This window comes from Condylostylus longicornis, unplaced genomic scaffold, assembly GCF_029603195.1.
Source record: "Condylostylus longicornis isolate FDR11 unplaced genomic scaffold, ASM2960319v2 ptg000011l, whole genome shotgun sequence".
NCBI classification, from domain to species: Eukaryota; Metazoa; Arthropoda; class Insecta; order Diptera; family Dolichopodidae; genus Condylostylus; species Condylostylus longicornis.
Genome location: NW_026577980.1, coordinates 4,137,690 through 4,163,578, shown reverse-complemented (window position 1 = coordinate 4,163,578; position 25,889 = coordinate 4,137,690). Strand labels below are relative to the sequence as shown.

Genomic DNA, 25,889 nt, shown 5'->3' with positions numbered 1-25,889 from the left:
AATATGACCAAAAATTTCCGTAAATTGCGGGCATTTGAACACAATCTGTTAAAACAATATTTAAAATGTGATTACTTTTGTATTTCCATAAACATAATATGTAGGTTTGTTCACACCAACTCGAATAAAGTGCTGCTCTTAGGAAATGATATTTTATTGTTTGCGATTTGATCGTAAAGCATACGAATTCCCTTGTTTCTTATTATTTAGCAACATATGAATAAAGGAATCAACAGTAACTAAAATTTAAATTTGTAAAATTTTTCTCTTATATGCTAAATTTAATCTTCTAACCTAATTTTAAAAGCTGTCAAAATATTATTTTACAATAATATAGCCCAATGAACGAATAATAAGAAGCTAATTAGTAACAATTTCAAATAATAGCAATTCTCTTATCATTTTATTAAGTGAAACATAAAAAAGAACATTTGTTTTGAATTATAATAAATTAAAAATTATTAAATAATAACATACTATATACATACATATATATTTTTAATTTAAATATCATTTTATTTAGTACTTAGAATTGCAAATGAAATATTTAAATCGTAAATTTGAAATTATCGAAACAACAACGTAGAAATTGTTCATCTACAAACATTTATGTATACTAAATAAAATTATTACATTTGACTTTAATTTCATCTCTGACTGACAAGAGTCGATAACGCGCAACTTAATAGAATATTTAATTTACTACAATACTTTACTAAGTGCATGTGTGTGTATTAAAATAAATAATAATTAAATTGTGATAAGAAAGTCAATGAATCATATTTTGATAATTACAATTAGTTATTTTAACCAATAATTTATAATTTCAACGCTTTGTATGCATATTTTGATTTTCATTATCAGCTTGACATATACATACGTATGTAAGTATAAGTATTATAAAATAGGCCAGTAAAGGTTATAACGGGATGATTCTTTTGATTTTATAACGTATTTAGTAGACAGACTGTCTCCAAAAAATATGCTTCTAAAATATTCAAAAATATTTTTGGAAAAAATTTAAAAAAATTCTAAAATAAAGAAAATAAAAAAATTAAGCGAGTAGCTTTTTGGGAATATTTTAAAGAATTTATTCTTATTCTCTAGAAAATAGATTAGCAAATCAATTAATAATTAAGTAAGTAATTATTTTATTTACAAATACATTTTAATTTTTAATTTTATTGATGGCTACTACCTATATTGCATTTATAAAGTTTCTAACTTAAACTTGCTATCATTAAATAAAATTTTAATAGTATTTATAATCGATTTTTTTAAATTTTTCAAAAATGATAGCAATCGATATTATTATAATCGATTATATCGCAAGCAAAAAAAAATTTCGCAACATATATTTACTACATTGGAGAAAATTTTGTTCGATTATTTTTTAAAACTATTATTATCGATTTATTTTCTCAATTGAATTACAAACTAGCTACACTAATATTAGAATTTTAAACTTTGTTTCGATTCGATAATATTTCATTGAAAATTAGTTTTCTTTTTTAAAATTGAAGTAAGTCGTTTTTTTCTTTGTTTCATACTAAAATTTTTTGATAAATCAATGGAATACAATTTTAATTTGTATACGATTGCCTTTACTAAGCAATACAAAGCTAGAAAATCGGTTAATCGTGATATTTTAATTAATTGCGTTGACTCGAAAATATAAGCACTTTACTTACATAACCTTTTTATGTCAAAATTTCACAAAATTTATTAATATTAACACATATAACATAATATGTAGATAGCACAGATAGCACATCATATGTTGAATATTGATTATAGGAACATATTGCAACCTGCAAAATTAAAACTTCACGTATGTATAACAAAATACTGTATAACAAAATCCCTCTTGCAGCTGTTCTTAATACATTTGCATATGTACGTAGATATTATATTATCTAACATATAAGCATCTTCGAGTTCATGTGATCATGGCTGAAAAAAAACTTTGACACTTAACTCCATTAATGATAGCAGATTTTTTTTTTTTCAAATTTCTTCAATTTATTGAATTTCTTTATTAAGTAGACACAAAATGAGCAAAGCTAATTTATAACTTTAAAAAGGTTATGAACATTTTACTTTAATTTTAATTTTTATATATAAAACTTTTTTTCTTTTTTTATCAAGAGCCATTCAAATAAAGAATGAGAACTTTTATAAACCTACAAAAATTTATATGGATAGCATACCTTAAACGCAGCTATTAATAAAAAAAAATTTTATTCATTTTCTAGCGCCACCACACAAATTCATTAATTTTCTTTTAATATTGTAAAATAATTTTTATTAGACATATACATAGCTAAGTTTTAAGTATATTCGAAAATTTCATATTAAAAATTTTAACATACTTACGGCACATTTAAAATTTAAATACAAAACATATCTTTCGTTCCACCACAAAAAAAAAAGAATCATAAAAATATCCTCGCCCTAGTTTTCATTTTATACTCCGTAGCACAAGACACGCACAAGTATGTGTATGTACATTTGTATTTACATGTTTGAATTTTAAGATGTAATATGCCGCCCGCCATCTACAAAATTATCTATAATAATCAAATGAATTTATAATTTTTAATAGTTTTAAGTTTTAAGGGTATTTAAGTTTGAATATTTCTATACTATTCAGATAATATTAATTTTAATTATATATTGTTTTATTTGATAAAGAGAATGTAATACGTAAGTGAATCATCAGCAAAAAGAGTTGCCAATAATATTTTGATGTATTAAAATTTATTTTCAAAATTATTGTTAATTGATAGCATTAAATTCCATCATATAATATATATGATTTCCGTAATGCAGTAAGATTTTAAAATTCAGTTTGTTAAAATTCATTTAACTTGAATTCAGTAGTTCATGTACCTAAGCTGAATTCGAATATAAAGGCGGTATTACTTAATATAGAGCTGTCAGGAACTTTGACAATTTATTTAAAATAATAATAATGCCAAATTTAAATCTATTAAATTTTTAATTCAAAGAAGTTTATTTAATATTTTGTGTTGTTTACTTGTGGATTGAGTACAAATATTTGAAGTTATTTATTTAATTTTTATCTTTTTAATTTTATATTTTAATTTTTAATTTTATATTTTATTATTTATTTAATTTTATCGAAAATATCTTTACTTCTGCGAATATAGGGTAGACTTATTATTTGTGAATTAAAACGCATTCTACTCAAGTTTCCGAAATCGATTTAGTGTATTTTATGTGCATTTACACATACTGCCGCGAATGTATGATTGCAGTAAAATTACTATATGTATGTTATCTCATTTCGTTCAACATTTTAACAAATGCAATTTAAATAATTTAATAAAATAAAATTTACTAAATTTAAAAGTTCAAAATTTATTTTTTTTTTATTATTTTTATTATGATTTATTAAAAAATTAATATTAATGTAGACAGCCAAAAATAAATAAGATCATCTTATATGCATTAACAAATAATTTAGCTTGTTCTTCTTGTCATCTATAAAATGTGCCTTGTTCAGTATACTAAATAATTTTCTTATTACATCAAAAATATATGTTGAACAATGGACAATACGTTATATACGTATGTAGAAGACCTATAAAAAAACTGTATTGGATGATCGCATTTTTGAACATTTTAAAAAGAATTAAAAACAAAAAAGTTATTAGCGGATTTTTTTGGTGTTCGAATCTAAATTCAGTCAAGGCAGTCTGCAGCCACTTATTTATACGCATACATAATATACGCAATTTACAAACATATGTATATACACAACTTAAAATTTTTTATTTTTGCTTGTTCTTTTGGCATTTTAAAAATAAATTCTATTACAACTTATTCTCGCGTACGACTACTAGTTTTACTGACTGTTGATTGTTGTCAGCTTTCATGGAAAATTAAACATTTAATTTATTTTCGTTGTCTTAAGTTTAATAGCTCTAAACTTTAAAAAAACAATAAAATTCAAATCTATTAAAAATGTTACAAGTTTGTTAATAAGAAAAAATCAAATATTTATAACAATGTTAAATGCATATAACACTTTCTAGCTATATAAGTAGACTGTGTAGATATTACAAAATCCCATTACATTTAAAAGTTATTATTAGTGAAAGGAAAAGAAATTAAAAAAATGTTATATAAAGTATGTATTTAGTTATCACTTTTACATGGTTGAGGTCTCATTTAAAAATTGTAACAATATTTTCTTTATTTATTGTAATAGAAAATTTAACAAAAAAATTGGAAATATACGTATTGGGTTTTTGGAAATTTTCATTTCAGTAGAACAATATTTTGTACATATTAACAATTTTGTATTAATTTACTATATTATTTAGTATTAAAATTTTTGGTAAATAATAAATTAAAATTAAATGTTATATTATAAGCGTTAATTAGTAATATATTATATTATATCTAGTGACACTTCACTGCAATTAAGTAGTGTGAAGTGTAATAACTTAATTGTACATTACACACTATTTAATTGTAGTTAAGTTTCACTAGATATAATAAAGTCCAATGAAGGAGGCATGTGCCCCCAACTTCGCCAGATAATTGACCTCTTCATTGCCAGGTATTCCTGTATGACCAGAAGCCCGCATAAGAGTGAGTTTGTTATTCACACTCAGTTTTTCCAGATTGTTGAAGCAACTCCAGACAAGCTTCGAGTTGATAATTTCAGAGCCGCCAAAGCAGCCTGGCCGTCGAAAACTATTAAAATGGAACATTTCCATTAATATGCGAGGGGAACTTTCAGCTATTATCACTCGAAATTTCCTCTCGCATTTAATCATTTTGATTAGGAAGTCCGACGCCTTCAGGAGCTCCCCATCCAATCCAACTTCCTCTAGGATGGAGTTGTTTCCCGTGGAGCCACGTCCTATATATTCTGAAAGTCTCAGTCTTGCAGTCCTGGCCGCCGCCACCAACATGTAGATGCAAGGGAACAAGTCCCAGCACCCTTTCAAGCGCTACCGTCGGTGAAGTCCTCAGGGCACCGGCGGCGCCCAGACAAAGGCAGCATACGTTACCATTGGCCTCATAGTTCGCGACTCAGGCCCCAGCTCCTCCCGAATAAGAACTTGCAGGCAAAGGGGGCCTTAATAGCCCTGGTTTTCACGTACTTGACATGTGGATTCCACGTTAGACGCCTATCCAACATCACTCCAAAAAATTTGAAGTCCCCAGCCATCAGGACAGGAGCATTGCCCGATTTCGGTGAGTGGAAGGTCACGCACCTCTCATACCGCTGGTGAAAAGTACACACTTTATTTTTTCCTGATTCATATTTAAATCCGCGCTCTTGTACTCGACTACAGCCAGAGACAGTTGACTGTGTTCCGACACTGTAGTCTCGAACTTGCCCCAGACCATCACGACCGAATCTCGATCACTCCAATTTCAAAAGTAGCTGATCCAGAAGCCACAAAAGTGGGGATGGAACCCCACCCTGCCCCTAGTGGCCGCGATTATCAAGGAGTCAGTACCAATATCAATTCTTCTCCAGCATGCCAGTGGTCCAACCAATAATTGAGGAGCAGATGCCCCTAGACATCATCGCTTGCTCAATGATCCTAAAACTGGAAATATCTATGAAAGTATCCTCCTGTAACTCCTTATAGCGCAGCGTACTTTTAATTTTATTGACAAGCTCATGAAGATATTGACAAGCTCATATAATTTATCTTCTATTTAATCTCATAATAATTTTAATCTCATCATACATACATATATACATTTACAGTGTACAGTGAATAAAAATTCTTGTGTTCATTTTAATTTCTCGTGATGATCAATTAATTAACATATTATGTATAAGCAATTATAATTAGAAATGTTTTTCTTTACATAAATCATTTGAAAACTGAGAAAAAAATCAATTATAAAAAAGTTTTTTTCCAAAATTAATCAAAGACTAAAGCCGCGCAAAATTAAATTTTTTTATATTCATTATGACAGTGAAAAGCAAAATATTTTTAAAAGGAATCGTCACAATTTAATTAAAATTAATTGTTAGATTTTAATGTCATTCCTTTTATTTTTTTTTTTTGAATTGTGTTAAAATTTAAAGTTTCAATTTATTAAGAACATAAAATATTTTCTCATACATTTACATCATTTATATGTATGTACGTATATGTATGATTTTTTCCAGTTTAATTGAACGCGTATATTTACTATTAGTGGCGATATATCAAATAAACAGTGTGTTTCAGAACTTATGGCCGATTTTGATTTAAACAATAAATTAGACTTCTCCACATTATTAAAATCCAATTAATTTTTGTGTCGGAATCGTTTATGAAATATTTCAACACTTGTAACTCTAATTTACTGCAGCGACACCAATAATTAAAAATTTAAAAGCGTGTAGGTTAATAATTCAATTTTCTTGCAAAGTCAATGCATTCTATATTCAATCTCAATAAACCATCACCTTTCATACTATATTTTTTTCAAAATCTCTTAAGAAATTAAACGATATTGAGAAACCAAAAGAAAGTAAATTTTTTTTTCACGAATTTTAAAATTTTAGAAACTGAACTTCTTGTCATAATCTTTATATAATCTCAACAATTAATTATTAATTGTAAGGAAGATCACCCAATAACCACAATATGTACATTTCATTGTGTTATTTTTCTTTCATTCTTAATCACTGAATTAATATTCATCAATATTACTGATGTTATGCATACACAATATTCTATAAATGAAAATATTTATATTATAAAAGTCACTCAAAACAATCAATTAAAATCAATTATAATGGGATATAAACTGCTTAATACGAGATTTCAATGACCACCAACAAACAAAATATGTGTATTTATAAAAAAAATTCCAATTATATTATATAATCATAATTTGTTGTACATTTTAATTTAAATGGAATTTTAAGTGATTATATTTTAAAAAATGTCATTTAACCATTTATGTATGCCCATAAGTATGTATACATAATATGCGTTGTTATATTTATATATTTACGTTAATTGAATGGAATTCACAAAAAATTAGGTTTAAAACAAAATTTTAATAAATTTTCAAGAGCTTGTTTGCATATGGAATACAATATAACATTTCAAATCTATAACACTCCAAGCTACACCATCATTTATAAAGTAGTTATTAAGAGGATCGATCACGCACATTTTTTCTAAAAAATATCATAAAATTTTTATATATGCGAAATAAGTATCAAATCCTTCAAACTTAAACTTTGGTGATAGTTTTTTTCCCATAAAACAAAATTTTTATGTTAAATAGCGTTTCATTTTCAAGTATAACAGCTTGTATAACAGAACTTCTGATATGTATAACACAATTTCTAACATGAAAACAAAATTTTTGGCTTGTATCAATCTGTATAAAAGAAATTTCAGCACGTATAACAGAATTTCCAACCTATATAACAGAATTTAAAAACTGTATAACACAATTTCTAACCTAAAAATTGAATTTTTAACTTTTATAACAGAATTTCCAATTCGTATAACAGAATTTTCATATAAACAGCGTTCAATTTGCATCTTTCTCCCATATATAACAGAATGGACTTGTTTTTGAACACAATCATTATTAGACTAAAATTCAATAAAATTTTAACTTATTTCATTTTTTTTTTTTTGGCTAGAGCAAACAGTTTTTTTCGGTTATTAACTTAATTTGTACATACCATAGCAAAAATTTCAAAAAAATATTTTTATATTTAATAACTTATTATCCTGTTTATTGCAACAATATGGGCAAAAAAATATAGAAAATTAATTATGTTTGTACATGAACAATATGAAATATTGATAAGAGATTAGACATTTTAATACCTCATTAAAATGATTTACCATTACCCATTAAAAATTAATTTTTATAAATTATTATTTTAATACATTGGATTTAGTGTTGATTGGTTTGAATAATTTCAACAAAATTGTGATAATTATACGTGCGACAAATTAATTAACTTAACATTTATTCTATATGCATTTTATGGTTTTCAACATTTTCTGCTGGTAAAAGTTTATTAAAAATAAATACGATTTTAATTTTTTTTTAGGTGAAATTATAAAAAAAAAACATTTAATTCATAATTGGCACTGAAAATTTTTAATTACAAATCTTAAAAGATTTGAGGCAATTATGGGATTTTAAAATGATATTTACTCGTAAATCGTGTTAATTCAAAAATAATTTAATTTTCAGAAAACTTCAACATATTCACACATTATATGTATTGAATGTTGATTTGCTATACCGCCATGATTTGCTGTACACATATTAAGTGATTCTTTAAAAAAGAATTAACATAATAAATAAATTAAAGCCTATAAAATACAAAACAATGCAATAAAATCCAAAACAAAATTCTTATTTCAATGAAAAATTAATTTAGAAAAACAGAAAAGAAGCTAAATGACCAACTGAAAACGACTTTTTTTATTTCTTAATAACATTTCTAATTTCCTAATATATAGAAACATCCTCTTTCTAATCCGTAAGCCTTTTGTAACAAAAATAAATTAATTTTTTTTTTTTCAGTACAGCTTTTCGTTAATGATTTTCAGATTTACTCACTTGCAAACAAAAAAAAATAGCAAAAAATTAAGGATTGTTATTATCCTTAATATTTTTATCTATATACAAAAGAAGAGATTTTAATTTAGGAATTCTACATTGTTATTTAAGAACGTCCTTTGTATAGAGTTTGTAAGTATGTGTAGAGTTTTTATGCACCTTATGTAGAGTGCTCTCGTTTTTAAGGCAAATTTATTTCTTTTTATTTTATGTGAGAACGAAGGATTGAAATCATTAATTTATTATTCTAAGACAGTTTATTAAGCAATAGAAGAACACGTTAATTGTATTTTATTCATATACTTATATATATAGGTACATAAGAAGAATAAGTAATTATAAGGATTAGCTCCTTTTACGGTGTTACTTTATTATTATTATATACACGTACATATAGAATTATTACTATTTCTAATAAAATATACCTATGCCTTTTTTAGAATTCATACTTCGGATAAATTACATTACACCGGTAGATCAAAGTAAAGATATAATATAAATTACGAATTTAATTAAAATGTCCTTCTCTTCCATATAATTATGCATGTACATATAAGGTGCAAAGGAACGTATTGGTGTAAATTATTACTCCATAGGGCGTTAAGGATTTAATTAAGATTTTTTTGAATATACTCACATATATTATACACTCTTCTATATGTATAAGTACAGATAATTACATTTTACATCTTCGTAATGACAATTTGATAAATCATATATATATATAGCAAGTGTTAATTATACGAGTAACAGTTAATTGAATATGAAAATCATTAAATATTTTATCATTAAATTTTATATGAAACGTATATGAAACAAAAAATTTTTGGTCTTTAAAGAGAAATTTGAAATTGTACACGTAGCTTTATTACTTATTTCGGTAGATATGATTGTTTTAAAGAAATTTATAAAAAAAATTTAATATTTAATTAATTTAATAATAACCTGTGGGTAGATTTATTAGTTATACTTCTTTAAAAATTGTATAACATATTGAATTTCTACCAAATAAATTGGAATTTTTTTTTAAATATATTTATATACTATGAGAATTCTGTTATACACAAGATAAATAAATTGCAAGTATATTTTATAATTATAACGAAAAAGAAATATATGTATATGACAGAACGTGACGCTAGAAATGACATATTTGCATCTGTCAAAATTATTTTCTTTACATTTCTATCAAATTTGTTGAATCGCACTTGAAAAATACCTGTGTATATATGTATAATAATATGGTATTCTTTCGTATTACCGGCATGGTATACATCAATAATTTGTCATATATGTATGTTTCATATAATGCCATCTACCAGAATAAATTTTTGTAACAAAACTCTTCTTAATTAGTTTCTTTATATAATGTACATTAAAGTTATACGTTCATGGAATTTTGATGTGACATTTCATAAAGCTTTATTGGGGGAGCCCCTGGTACCTGGTTTTGTTAAAAGAGAAGATGGTACTTGAGCTGGCTCTAGTATAGGAACGTTGGGGGAGCTGGTGGAGGCTCATTTTCCGGAATCAATTCGCGAGGAAAAAGGAAGAGCAAAAGCCAAGGGGGTTCCGAGGAGAGGAACGGAGACTGTACGAGTTTTAGGTAAAGAAATTTTTACGGGGGAGAGGATACAGTGGGCTATTAAATCTTTTGGCCCCTACAAGTCTCCGGGAACGGATAGGGTGTGGCCTATTATGCTACGGAGGGCCCCGAGAGTGATCATTGATTGGTTGGTGGTAATTTTTCGTAGCTGCCTGTATATGGGGTATGTTCCTAGAGAATGGAGAGATGTAAGGACGGTTTTTGTGCCGAAGCCTGGTAGGAGTGGTCATGTCAGCGCGAGGGATTTTCGGCCAATCAGCCTGTCGTCTTTTGTGCTGAGGACCATGGAGAGGTTAGTGGAAAAATTTATAAGGAATGAGGAAAGGAAGTCGGGTCTGTCAAATGACCAGCATGCCTACAAAGGAGGGAGATCTGTGGAGACGGCGCTGCACGCGGTGGTCACGCAGGTGGAGGTGTCTCTGCAGTACAAGGAGTATACATTGGCTGTTTTCTTGGATGTTGAGGGTGCTTTCAATAATGTTAAAGTTGAGACTATCGTGGGGCTCTCGAAAATGTAGGAGTAGGGGAGGGCATAATCAGATGGATAGAGAAAATGCTTACTACTAGGGTGGTTGTGGCCGAGTGGGGCCCAAGTAAGATGAGGATGCTGTCGGTGAGGCATTCCTCAGGGGGGGGGCGGGGATTCTATCGCCATATCTGTGGGTCCTGGTTATGGAGGGTTATCTTAGGCTCATGAGGGATAGTGGATGTAGAGTTACTGCCTATGCGGATGATGTGGCAATCCTGGTCTCGGGTAAATACCCGGAAGTACTGAATGCAATAATGCACTTTGGGTTTGGAGGTTATTCTTGACCTAGATCCGCTGGTTGAGCAGGTAAAAGCGGCGGCTGCGAGGAGTGCCTTGTGATTACAAGCAATGGGCACACTTAAAAACAGGGAATACACACACAGTAGAATTGTGGGGGAATATGGAATGAGGCCTATGGACGTTAGGTCTGATTTTGTGGTGCCATACATCGACTGGAGAGTTAATTATAGGGTAGAGATTCCACAAAGAGAGGATTGGAGTGTGGAGGGGTTATCCATCTACACGGATGGTTCTAAGACCATGGATGGTACGGGATTGGATACTAAGACCATGGATTGTTGCGGAATTGGCTGCAACAAAACCGGTGGCGGGGTGCGAGCTGGCAATTTTTGTGGATAGTAGGGCGGCGATTAGGGCCCTCGCGTCCTATTCGGTTGGGTCGTCTTTGGTGAGTCGATGCAGGGGGGCACTTAGGGCACTTTGTGCTATGTGCAGGGTGACTGTGTGCTGGGTTCCCGGTCATAGCGGGATACGAGGTAATGAGATAGCAGATCGTCTTGCGAGGGCTGGGGCTGGCGGGGATGCTGACGTGGTAGACGACGTTATCTTGCCGTTATAGATAGTGAGTGTAGGAGAAGGAGCGGAGTCTTGTGGGCGGAGGCTCACACGTGTAGGGTGACCAAGGCAATGTGGCCTATCAGGGACGAAAGAAGGACGAGGATGCTGTTGAGATATAGTAGGGCTGATCTCAGCACACTGGTTGGGGTCCTGACGAGGCATTGCCTTCTGGGGAAAATTGGGATTGCTCTGACGGACGTATGTCGAGGGTGTCGGGATGTGGCGGAGGTGGAGGATGTAGAGCATGTCCTCTGTGCCTGTCCGTTTCTGATGTGGAAGAGAAGGCGTGTCTTGGGGGCTTATTTTTACGATGGCCTGGGGGATATTTCCGGGGTGCCTCTTGCTCGGCTTTTGGGCTTCGCCAGGGATTTTGGCTGGTTTGGATAGGGGGTCTTGTGTGTCGAACTGCATGGGGGTTGTTGGGTGTTTTCTGGGGGTTGCCGATGGACCTTTTTCTGTTGGCCTACTAGTGCATGGGCTTTGCGCGGATGTACGGGTGGAGCCCCCCCCCTCTTACTACTACTAATAAAGCTTTAACTTTCGTTATACTTTAATAACATATCATTAGACAAATGCTAATTATAATTTTAGTTTTTTATGTAAAAAAAAGCATGATTATTTAAAGTTAATCTACATTATGTAATAAAAAATGATAGTTTATTATTCGTTAATATTATCCACTATTTATATATAATGACTTTTACTTGCTTGCATGCTGAGTATAAAGGATCAAGGATATTCTGTAACAAAAACAAAATGTTTTTCTAAAATTTTGCAACATTTTTTCTATTCTTTTTTTGCTAAACATTTCAATGAATGAAAAATATTTTTTAGCGGTTTTTGGAATTATAAACAAAGAAAAACAAAGCCAAATAAAAAGTTATTTTATCCTTCTTTTGTTTTATTGAATATTTTTTAGCTGGTTCACTTCCCCTGCATATAATCGCGCCATGTTGAATAATATGAACTAATAATCTCTTTTGCAATCATGTTTTCTCTATTTCGGAATTACTACATTCATAATGGTGAAATATAAATGTGGTTTGATACGCATTGCTGAAAAATTTAATATTAATTTGAGGCAAGAGCCTTTTATTTATCTCTTATTTAAGGCGTTTAGCATGCTATCTTCTCTTCATGAATGTCAAATTTTACATTAATGAAAGAGTTCTCTGTCTGGCATGTTTGCGAATCGCTATTTTGATTATTCTACATTATTTCGGAAGATGATGTAGTGCCACCAAAAAAGAATTTTTAAGATTCTAAAAAAAAGAATTTTTAAGAAATTGTACATTAGATTCCTACACCTAAAATAAATCAGCTCCAATATTTACATAAATTTTCAATTTTACGAAAATACATAAGTACAATCAAAAGTACATTGACCTCATATTGTAAATATACAAGAACAGAACTGCAACTTTATTTTGTATATTTACTTAATGCAAATATTTATAATAGCAAATTTTACTAAGTACATGTACGTACCTGAAAATCTTCCCTACACACCCACAATATAATTTATCATATCAGATGGGTATAATTGTGTGTTCTTTATTAATGTATTTTATACCTATAATAGTAAATTTGCTTTTATATTGCTGCAATATAATAAGGAGAATTGTATGGATGAAAGATAAACTTTAATAAACTTTAATTTATAAACATATCGTAAAAGCTTATCAAACATAAATTTATAAACTTTATATTTGATGCCATAATGTTAAAGTTTTTCAACTATATTTTTTATAATATTTCAATTGCCAAAACAAAAATATTTTGCCCCCGTTACTATCACTATAATATAATAAAATCCATTCTAAGACATGATATTTTTAAAACAAAATATTTATATACGAAGTTTGTTTAGATAAAAACAATATAAAAACAAAAAATGTAATTCAACTCATTTTGAAACAAATATCCTTTAAAAAAACATGTTAAATCGTGAAAAATACTGCACAAGGTATGTAGAAATTGCACTAAAAATTGTGTATGCAAGAAAATTTACTTAAAAATTTTTACCGGTCGCTCAACTCCTAATAAATATTTTATTAGGAGTTGAGACGAACGAGAACAATGACATGCCATTACTTACATTACAATAACATTTGATGCAGTATAACAGTTTAACAGTTTTTGTATAACCGTATAACAGTTTTCGTATAACTGTATAACAGTTACAGTATAACAGTTGTCGTATAACAGTATAACAGTTTCCGTATAACCCTATAACAGTTTTCGTATAACTGTATAACAGTTACAGTATAAAAGTATAACAGTTACAGTATAACAGTATAAATACATTTCCTTGAACGGTACAAATCTGGTAACATGGAGCAATAATACTGCATTATACCAGACAATTCAACAACTATTCAAACCTGAACTGTCTGTAAATCATGCTAGTACATTTTGAAGACCGAAATTTTCGATATTTTTCAAGTTCCATAATATAACCAATTAACTCGATAAAAATTTTATAAAGAAAGGATAATATGTGAAATATAAAGAATTCTATAATTGTATAACAATATGGTCATCCCTTAAATAAAATTAAATAATATGTCGGGATACTGAAACGTGCCATTTTCGATTATTTGAAAAATTTTGTTCAACTTTTCTATAGTAAAGCGGTAAAATTTCTCTTTAATTTACATTTCATGCAATTCATACAATAAAATCCTCGACGGAAAAAAAGAGCAAAATCTCATCGTAAAAAGAAACTCTTCCGAAATGTAAACACGTGAAAATATGTTAATCCTTTGGATCTGCACATAGGTACATAATAGGTATACACTTTGCTATTAATAAATAAAGAGCAACTTTAAACATAAGATAAAATATTTTTTTCATTTTATTTTTTATTTTCAATTCAAATGAAAAAATACTTTTTAATATTATCCTTTATATTATTATCCTTTTTTTTGTTATTTTTTAATGTTCTCTTGTTTTTATTATTTTATGCTTCCAAACTTGTTATAAATATTATTTTATGCATTATTGTTGCATTGCAATATATGTATATTTGTGTGTCGATTATACCATGAGTACAATATGTTAAAACAGAAAAAATATTTATAGATATTTACGGTTCAGGTACGTGTAAGTCAGGTCGCGATATTTTCTTCTCTATTATAAAAACTTTTAACTTAACCATTCAAAAGTTAAATTTCATAAAAAGTTTAAAATGTTTACTTTTCGATTCGACATCTAGTTACTTATATAGAATAAATATTTTTTAATAAAGCACACAGAAATGTTACAGTTAAAAGTTATACACTTTGCATATGTTTGTGTACTCGTATACGATATGACATGAAAATAGTAAAAAGGGCGAAAATAAAAGTCAAAGAGTTCGTGATTTGAATTTCTTTTTAAAAATGCGGATTATAAGTATAAAATTATATATATCGATTATATTGATACTATAAATGTATATTTGTGTGTGACTCCATATGTATGTGTATGTTGTGAATTGCTATAATGCAGTTTAGCATGCAAAAATAGTAAAATCTATAAATTTGGAACATCATTATTGTGTAACAATACCCTAAATCGAACCATACTTTAAAATTAAATATTCAATTTAATTTTGAAATTCGGAAGAAAACAATTGAGTTACTAAGAAATTAAAGCTTTCACGACGAGAATAATTCCAGTGAATTTTAGGGAGAAGTGGAAGAGACTTCGTTCCGCCATGATTGTTATAATAAATTATCACTGGCAAGAATAAATTTCACTTGAGTACTTCAATTACAAAGTCTCTGGGAAAATATATAAGAATTCATGTTCGCTACTTAAACCATTGGATAATGCATCCGAAATTCAGCTGGTCCATATAAACACTTCACTGTATGTATATAAATAAGCTTCAGTAATATTCACTTCATAAAAAATTAAAAATAAAAATCGAACTTTAGTTTCACTTGTTGTTTTTATACTTATATCTATTATGTATGTAGGCATTTTAATAAACAAAGTGTATATATGAAACTTGAAAAGATTTTCCAACTTGTTTGCATTGAACCATTCATATACCGTCCAATAATGTATAAAAAAAAGGATATCTCTTTTTTGTATATTCAATTTTTTCCTTTCACATTTTTGTATTGTTGGTTTTATTTACGTGATTTTGAATACATTCATTAAATGAACATTGTGTGATCATTGGCAAATGAAATCCTTATTTAACCATATAGTCTTCATTAAAATTTCAAATGAAAAGCAATAATTTATTTCGTTAAAATGAAAATAACATAAAAAGTTTCATTAACAACAACAGTAAACAAGTGAAAAAAATATGTAAAAAAAATTAAAAAAAATTAATGGTAAAATTAAAATATCAATTCAATGCTAATTAAAAGTTATTTCAAATTTATTTGCTAAGTTTTTTATTAAAAACATCAATTTTTTTATATTTAATTGGCATAATAATTGTAAACACACAGCAATATATTTTATCAAATAATTAAGTAAATTAATTAATACAACAAAAAAAAATTTTTTAAATTTTCCCCAAGAAAATTAAAATTCCTTTATTACGTTGAAATATGTTCGAAAGTAGAACAATAACGCAAGTCGCAAATGAATGTGGTAAAAAAATTACAAAACGATTAAAACAATCCCAAATGATGCGAATTCTCTCTCAAAAAAAAAAAAACATTCGTGTCCAAAACAGAGATAATTTCAATTTTATTTGGTGAGAAATTTTAAAAGAAGAGAAATGAGTGAAAATATGCAGCTCCGTGTTATTAAAATTAATATTTAGGAAAGTTGATTGACATTAATTTTTTTGGAATTATTCCTTTCAATTTCATCTATATGTATGCCGTTAACACGGAAATTATTTCCAATTTTTTTAATATTACATTCAATATTAAAAATTTACACAATGTACGTACGCAAGGCGCACAAGAATCTCACCATACATACATATGGTATCGTTTTGACTAACAACATAAATTAATTTACGTTATGATACAACAAATGTTATTTAAGATTGTACATATTACATGTACATACATATTAACAATGTATCGTATTTAAGTCTATATATATCGGAAATTGTGTATATATGTATGTATATGCTAAAATATATAAAATGCGAATTTACAAAAATTGACATTGAAGTGTGTATCGCGGGTCACTCATATGCAATTACCCTTTGTTACCTAATTTACAGTATCTATACTGTTCAAATTCACATGCATATTCAATTATCTAAGCCTTTTTAAGTTTTAATACATTCTTTGTATGTACAACAAAAATTTAACTATTACCTACATTTTGTTAAAGAGTAAAAGGGATAGAAAAAAATTTCACTCAATGATGAGTAATTTTTGGCATGGTAAAAAAAAAAATTAACAAAATAAAACCGATTAAGAAAAAAAATGTTATTAGAGTTGAACGATCACAGGTGTTAATACCGCATTTTCATATACACAAGCACGCACGCACACTCATGTAATGTAATTACATACAAAATTTATGCATTTAGGTATACTTACAAATAAATTTTTCGATTTTTATTGGCAAATGCAATTTTACACCTTTAATAAATTTAGAACAAAAAAAAATAAAATTTTTTTTTATTATATTTTCATTTTCTTATAAAAATTCAGGTAATAATGAAATAATTTTAAAATAATGATTATTTTGTTTTTAGATTTTTATTTTTCTTTTATATCACTTTGCACTACAACAATATACCTAAGTTCACAATATTTTAAGTGACCTATGGGAATTCCAAAATGCGTTTTTATTACAATTTTTTTTTCTCTTTTTGTCTTTTGTATTTTGCGTTTTCAATTTTATTTTCTTGAGTTTTCTTTATAAAACATAACTGTTTCATATGCTCAGTAATTAGTATTAAAACGATAAACAAATTGAAAAGATCTAAAAAATATTGAAAGAGATAAAATTGAAACAAACTTGATAATCTTAGAAATAAAAAATTTTATATGAGTAGAAAAGAAGTGACAATTAACCAACAATAATAAAGAATAATTTTATAATTAAAAATTATTTTAAAATATTTGAAATAAATTTAAATATATCACACAGAACTTAAGTGTTAACATGTTCAAGAACTTGAATTTAATAAATTTAATTATAAATTTTATTTCATTTATAAATGTGAACGAAAATAAATATTTATTGAACAATTTACAAAATTTAAACTATTTAAAAATTCAATCAAGAATTTTTAATTTTTAAAATAAATTTAAAGTGCCATTATATTTTGTGTGCCATTTTTATTTAATTTTAATTAAACATAATAATTATTATTATTAATTTTTAACATTTATATATACGCCACCTGTGATAATTTACAAATTAAGTTTTAAAAAAACCTATAATTAATTTTTGTAATTTACTATTATTAGGGAAATGTAAGTACATAATGACATAAGTAATTTTTAAATGACAATTTAACGTCAACATGACATATTCACTAAATTATGTATGTAATATTTTTATTGTTGAATAGGCCAGGTTGAAATTAGATTTGTAGATATAGATAAACATCTATGTAAATTAATTGATCGTCAGATGCGAATTAAATGTTGAAATGCTTATTTGTTAAAAAATTTAAGAAACCGAATTGATATTTCTAAATTTAATCTTCATTTTCCTTATTTTATATGTATTCATATCCTTTCGAAATCTTTATTTAATAATTTTTACTTACAATTACAAAAATTGAATACCATTAATTAATTAAATTTTTTGTTTTTCTTCTTTTATTTTAGAGAACACATAAACGACATGGACAACGAACTGGAAAAACGATTGCATAATTTAGAAAAATCAACAAATTTTATTAATAAAAAAAATACAAATAAAATATTCAACAAAATGTTATTTATAAAAAATTATTTAAATAATAGATTTTTAAGGAAATTTCTACAAAAACATCATTATAATCATAACAATAATAATAATTATCATTGTTCTTATAATACAAATATAAATTATCATAAAATAATTTTACAAATACTATTAATGACATTTTTAATTTTTATGCTAAGAATAACGACGATTAATTGTTTACCAGTTACATCGAAACCAATTGAAAATACACCAGAACATTTAGCATGGGAGGCATGGATTATGTTACCACCTCCAGCTAATTCAGAACGACATCGTAAAATAATGCCAAAATCAATATTTGTCTTGCCAACTAATATTAATAATAAAAATAGTCATAATTTACCGGTACCACAACCACAAATACAATGTCCACCCGGTTATAGGGTAGATAATTCAAAATGCATTCCCACAATAAGTATAAATCGTGATCAATTATTAATTGATCAATTGTCAAATTTATTACCAGTTTCGATGAAACCAGAAGATAGTAGCTATGATGATTACGATTATGATTATACAAATGGCGACACAATTAATTATGATTTAGATATGTTACAAACATATAATAAACAACAATCGCCACCATTAATCAATAATAATCCAAATACGTTTCGTGTTACTGAAAAAGATTCAGAACCATTGAAAATAAATTTTTCATTGGATAAATTTTCGATAGCCAAAGATGAAAATCAAAATAATAATAAAAATTCAAATCTATCATCATCTCCAGGTATTAAAAATGATTCTAACGAATACATTATGGAAATAAATCATGAGGAAAATAGCGAAAAAATTAAATTGCGGCCCTTTCGTGACCAAGAAACTTCTTCATCCACTATTAAACTATCAACAACAACTACAAGTGATGCAACAAACAAAGAAAATCAATCAGAATCAACCTCAGCTGAAATTGGTACATCTGAAACAGATACTGAAGGAAAAGATGAAAACGATACTGAATCGATTTTACAACAACAGTACTCAACAATTTTTGGACGCAAAGAATCAACAACAATTTCAACAACATCTACTGGAAGTACAGAAACAGTATCCGAATCAAACAATTCTAGTACGAATACCGATACCACAGAATTTAACGAAAACCATCAAACAGAATCTAAACGTGAATCAACAACAACATCAATCACCATCGATACTACAACAACTAACTTTACAGAAAACGCAAAATATATCGACCATACCACCAATCGTAACAACAAAAACACCGAAATTCCACTTGATTTATCAGAGTTTCCAAACTCTAATCAAAATGATAACGTATTTGTTACAACTGTTTCATCCACTGATTCCTCCACTATGGTTGCTATATTAAGTTCTGATGAAAATGAAATGTCTTCTGTTTCACAAAATACAAATGATTTGAATTCCACTACAACATCCGATTATGAGTACGATCAGACAACAACTTTAAATAATAATAACAAAAATCATAATGAATATGTGGAAGTAATTACGGAGCAAATGGAAAAAGAAAAAAATTTAATTGAAAAACTTTCTGAAGAATCTTTAGTTCTAGATAAATCACTTGAAGAAAATACATCTACAGACATTTCTTCAGAAATATCTTTGGGTCAAGACGAAATGACCACCAATCCTCCAATGTACGACGATTTATCAAGTGAAATTGTTGATTCATCTTCTTCACCTTTGAAAATTTACAATAATATTGAGAAATCATCGACGGAGTCTTCTATTTCTTTAACTACAACCACAGAGGGAATTAAAAAACTCAATAAAACAACAGAAAAAAATGTTGAAAAGCTAGAACATAAAATAGTACACGTCGATCGCCATAGACTTCATCATAAATACCATGGCATTCCTCAATCTACAGTTAGTATTAGCGCTTCACAACCAATTGAATGGCATGAAGATCGTGAACCTTTAATGGAAAGTATTGAAAGCAACAACCGTTTCGTTTATCATCATTTAGGTTCTTCTCCTGCACCACAAAGCAATTCAGATATTAAATCGACTCAATACATTTCTCCTTCAGAAAACACAAAATCAAATATTGATTTAATGACAGGAATACCAACACCTAAACCAACAGTTCAACCTAAAAGAGATACACAAGCTGATATTAATGAACAATTACGTATTATTAATATGATTGTTGAGGAAAATAAAAGACGAGCACAAGCATCAAAAATTCGTTTTCCCGAAGATCAACCACCAACGTCAACTCAAAATCCATTACGTTCTCATACTTTAGTTCGTTTTCCAAATGAATCACATCAGGAATCAACACCTTATCATATTGCAACATCATATTATCAACCACAAAATGGTAGATTTGATCCAGAAAAATTAATATTTCATCGTAGATTTTTCCAACATCAGCAACAACATTCAACAACACAAACACCATCAGAGACTACCTCGTCATTATCATCAATAGTAACAACAACAACGTCACCAGATACACAAAAACCATTCTGGTGGTTACCTTCTGGTTGGGAAATCGATCAAAACGGCGAACGCCCAATGTTAATTAGATTTTGGTCAAGATCACCATCTCGAAATTCAGAACAATTTACTAGTAATACTGAACCATACATACAAGATCAATATAGAACAGCTGCATCGAATACACAACATATTGTTGCAGATAATTTACGACAAAGAAATGATGAAAAATACAATATTAATTATAATAAAAATATAAATTATAATATTAATACCAGTGATGGATTATATTCACAACAATCATTGCCAGCAGCAACCGCAACAACAACAACAACAAGTCGATATCGTGCAAATTCAAGGAGTCCAACTGATAATTTATATCATGAAGTTCCTTCTTCTCAGAATGTCTATAAAGTTTTAAATGCTGCAAGACAATGGAAAAATAGTAAAAGATAAATAGAAAAATTTTTTTTATTTTATTAAATTTTTTTATTTAATTTTTTTTTTTGTATTTAATTTTTGTTTCTCATCTGTAATATTTTTGATTTTAAAACTTGGAAACAAAAAAAAAATTTCAATAAAATGTAAAAATAAAGTATAAATATTATTGGAAAAAAAATAACAATGAGCCAAATATTATAAATTAAATATTAAGTATAAAAAATAAAAACTCATTACAACTTTTTAATTATTAATGTATGTGTATATATGTATATCATGTGTTTTTATAATTGTATAACTTATTTATAACAAAACAAACAACGCAAATACTTATTATAATATAAAACAAAAAATTTAAGTTATTCTAGAGAAATAAAATTATGATAAATACGAAAAAAAAAAGAAACAAATACAAATATTGATACTGTTTAAATGTCAAAATAAATGTCAAAATAAACATATAGCAAATATTTGTCATATTATTATAAACTTTAAAAAAAATTTATGTCTCTATTCTTAAAAATATTGAAAATAATGTTTAAAAATTAATTTATAAAATTTCTGGAAAATAATTTTTAACATTTAAATATTTTACAACTGAATTAATTTATAACTGTTATACATAACTGTTATACTCACAATTTCCTTCGTATTTGAATGACATATTAGTATGATCCCAAAATTATCTATCACGTATAACTACTGCTTAAAAAATTGCTATGTAGTGGTATAAATTTTTAAAATTCAATATATTTTATTATGTCAACCATGTTAATTAAAAAAATCGTTTAAAATACTTGAAAAATTATATTAAATATTTTTTTTTAAATTGATTTTCATTAAAAATTTAAGAATTTATTATGAAAAATTTTTTGCCAAATATTTGCCATAACATAATTATGTTTGGTGTATCCAGATTACCTCACTTTTGTATAACAATAATTAAAATGTCATATGTACACTACTCCTTTTTTTACTATTTAATTTATATTTGCAAATCAACAAACAAACGACCACGTACAATTTCCACAAATCTATTTTAAATAATAAAATTAAATTATTAATTCAAAATAAGTTTTATTTATTGCCATACATTTTTGACATACTCAATATATAAACGAATTTTTCGATCACACTCGATTTATATGTTTATAAAATGTGTTATAATCCTTTGCAACTTAATTATACTTTAAACTATTATTTTATTACTTTATTATTTAAACTATGTTATGTTGAAAGTGTCCGTATAAAATTATTTCTGATTAAAAATCTCTATTTTAATTTTCAATTCTAATTAAACACAAACTAGCTAATGTGACTACAAAATTATTTGTTTTAAATGTTACAATTTAACAATGTTTAAAAAATTTTTATGTAAACTTCATGTTTAAAATGTAAAATAAATATGTTACAGGACCTTGCATGTATAGTTCTAGATTACACTTCCAAATTTCTATTAACTAACAATTTATGCCATTATTTAATCACATTATATACATACTACCGAGTAATTCCCGAGTAATGTGTATATGGAATTATAAAACATTAAATTTTTCCAGAAATTTTCATTTACTAAAAAAGTATTAATTTAGCCATAAAACAAAAATTATGATAAATAAAAAAAAAATATTTATAATACTTAAGAAATAATTAAAATTTAGAGAAAAAGAAAAAAACAATGGCTCAAAATAAGAAATTTTCTTAAATTACAATAATGAAGAAAGATAAATATTATAAAATTTTAACTGTTATATAAAAATTTTGGAAATTTTCACTAGTTATTTAAATTAAAATTTGAGTCAAAATATTTGTTGAATAAAATTAATATTATTATACAATTCCTACTCAATTACTAATACATACTTTAATAATAACATTTTATTATTGAATTTGAAAAATATATTGATTTTAAATATAATTATTTTAACAACAAATTAAATCAAAATTAATTAAATTTTTTTTTTTTTTTTCGAACAAATTAACTAACTATTACAACAGCCAAAATATATTAGTAGTGAATTATTAGTAGTAATTTATCTCAAATACTAGATATATACACTAAAATTTATACTCAAATACTAATATAAAATTTAAATAATGCTCAAATTCTATTAAAATTAATTATACAAAATTAATATTAAAATTCATTTTTTTCACAGACTAATTATTATTATTATTAAAAATAAAAAATATTCGTCTAAAACAAGAATAATGTTTTTTTTTGACTCAATAAATACTATAATAAAAAAAAATTTTTAAAATTTAATCGTCAAATCAAATTTAATATAAATTAATAAATATATTTTTCAATTCTATTTAACTTTTATATTTGAAATGTATATGTATGTTTGTATGTATGTACTTGCAAATAAATATAATTTTTATATAAAATTTAAAATATTTAACATTCAGCTTTATAGAAAAATTACATGTTGTAATGCATAATTTATAAAATAAATTAAAACTTATACGTATTTATGTAATTATTATAAAATATAATTGAAAATTAAAAAAAAAAAACAAAAATTTATTTGCAATATATTATTATTATAATAAATTATTTAAGATTTTTAAATGATATTCGAAAAAAATATTAAATTGTAATTATTTTTCCTCCTTACATTTCTTTTTTTCTACTACAATATCAATGTTACAAAATAATCTTAAATTCAAAAAAAAAAAAAATAATGGAAAAATTTTTAAAATAAATTTGGTAAAATTGTAAATATTAATTATAAAATTATAAATTATATTAAATTAATAGTTAATTAATAATATTAATTGTACTGCATAAATTAATAATAATTATTTAAAATCTATATGTTTTTTTTTTTTTATAATTTTATATCATTATTATTATTATGTACACAAAACTATACAAACTATAAATATATTAAAAGATATCAAAAACAAAAAAACTAAAATTTATGCATGAATGTGAAAATATTAAAAAAAAAATATTAAAAAATAGAAAAAAAATTCTTAATTTTCTTCAAAATGAATTTTCTGTCTCAGTTTTTCTTTTTGTTAAATAATATAGGTAATAAATTTTTTCATTAATTCATTGTTAATATTTAATATTTTTTTTCTTGTTTATTGTAATAATAACGCTCGTTTGCTGCAATAGTGACATAACTCAAAAGAGCGTGTTTCAAACTTTTAGGGACTATTATAGCTTTCTCACTTTGCACAATTTTTAAGATAGAAATAAGCATATTTTAAGTGATTATTTCTCAGAAATTGTATTTTTTGATTTTTTGTCACTTTTACAGCAAACGAACAATTAAGCCTGTTTTTGTCTTTTAATAACACAAAAATAAAAAGTCTACCAGTTGTTTATTCTTCTTCATTTTTTTTTTACATTCTGATAATGCAATAAATTTTTTATTTTTATAGTTTAAAATTTCTTATTTTTTTTTTAAATTAGATTAAGAACGAATGTAAAACTTGGTAAATCTTATAAAATAAAATTAATCACCATGTGCTGCGAATAAAAATTTTTTTTTTGTTTTGTAAATAAAAATTTGACAAATATTGTAGTTTGACTACACCCGACTACAAATAGTACATTTGTCAGTCATGAATTAAAACATACATAAATTTTATGTAATATGTTTTGTCAGAACTACGGAATACTACTGTACAAATGCACAATGTTAACTTTTTTTTTTTTAAAATACAAGTGCTTTTTATTAAGGGCAAAGCCTAGTGGAGCAAATGAAGCCTTAACAGACAGACAGCTTAACATTTTACATCAATTTTTAATTTTTTATTTCGATTCATTCTATTTTTTTTTTGTTCTTTTGTTTAATAGTTAACATTTCTTGTCAAAAGAAAAGAAAGTGGTTAAAAATTTTATGCTGTGCAATGACACGACAGAAGTATGCTTTCTATCTTTCATTTAACCAAGAGGTAAATGTCAAAATTCATGTAAAATCTTATTTATAATTTCAAAACAGTTAAAGTACTCGTATATTATTAATGAGTCAAGGGTGATTGGCTCATTCTCAAGGATGATTGGCTCAATATTCTCCATACACAAGACATGAAAAAAATTTCTTCAAAGTCTTGATATACCAAATTTAGCGAAATTTATAAAAGAAATTTTTTAAAAAACATAAAAAAAATTTTATAGCATTACCATTATGTAGAAATTAAGAAAATTATCCCCTATATCTTACATACTTATATATTTTATTTTATATATTTAATATTTACATTATTGTCTGTTATTTTATATTTTTTTTTTATAAATTTATAAATTGTAATTATATTTTTTTTCTTATTTTTTTGTTCTTGTAAAAAATATTTTTATTTCTTTTTTTTTTTTTTTTTTTGAATTTTACTTAACTTAATTTTATTTGTATTGTAACAAAGTACAAGATATACTAGATATTAAGTGTTGAATCAAATTAATTACAAAATAAAACAAAAAGAGCACAACAAAATTAGAAAAATTAAAAAAAAAAATTTTTTTTTTTTTGAAGTATGTATGTCAAATTTTGCCATATCTGAACACTGTTAAGCCGAACACTTTAAGCGTTATTTAACACTTTT

General features: G+C 26.3%; 1 protein-coding gene across 3 annotated transcripts in view; it reads left to right on the top strand.

Moving 5' to 3' along the window:
• The window catches only part of LOC129619248 (serine-rich adhesin for platelets), a 154,602-nt gene extending 133,085 nt beyond the window's left edge, over positions 1-21,517 (top strand). For all 3 annotated transcript variants that reach the window (XM_055534404.1, XM_055534402.1, XM_055534403.1), the window contains exon 5: positions 18,341-21,517. In XM_055534404.1, the coding sequence (XP_055390379.1) occupies positions 18,341-21,347 (3,007 nt within the window). In that variant the 3' untranslated portion in view covers positions 21,348-21,517. The remainder of the gene's footprint in view (positions 1-18,340) is intronic.
• The last annotated feature ends 4,372 nt before the right edge of the window (positions 21,518-25,889 follow it).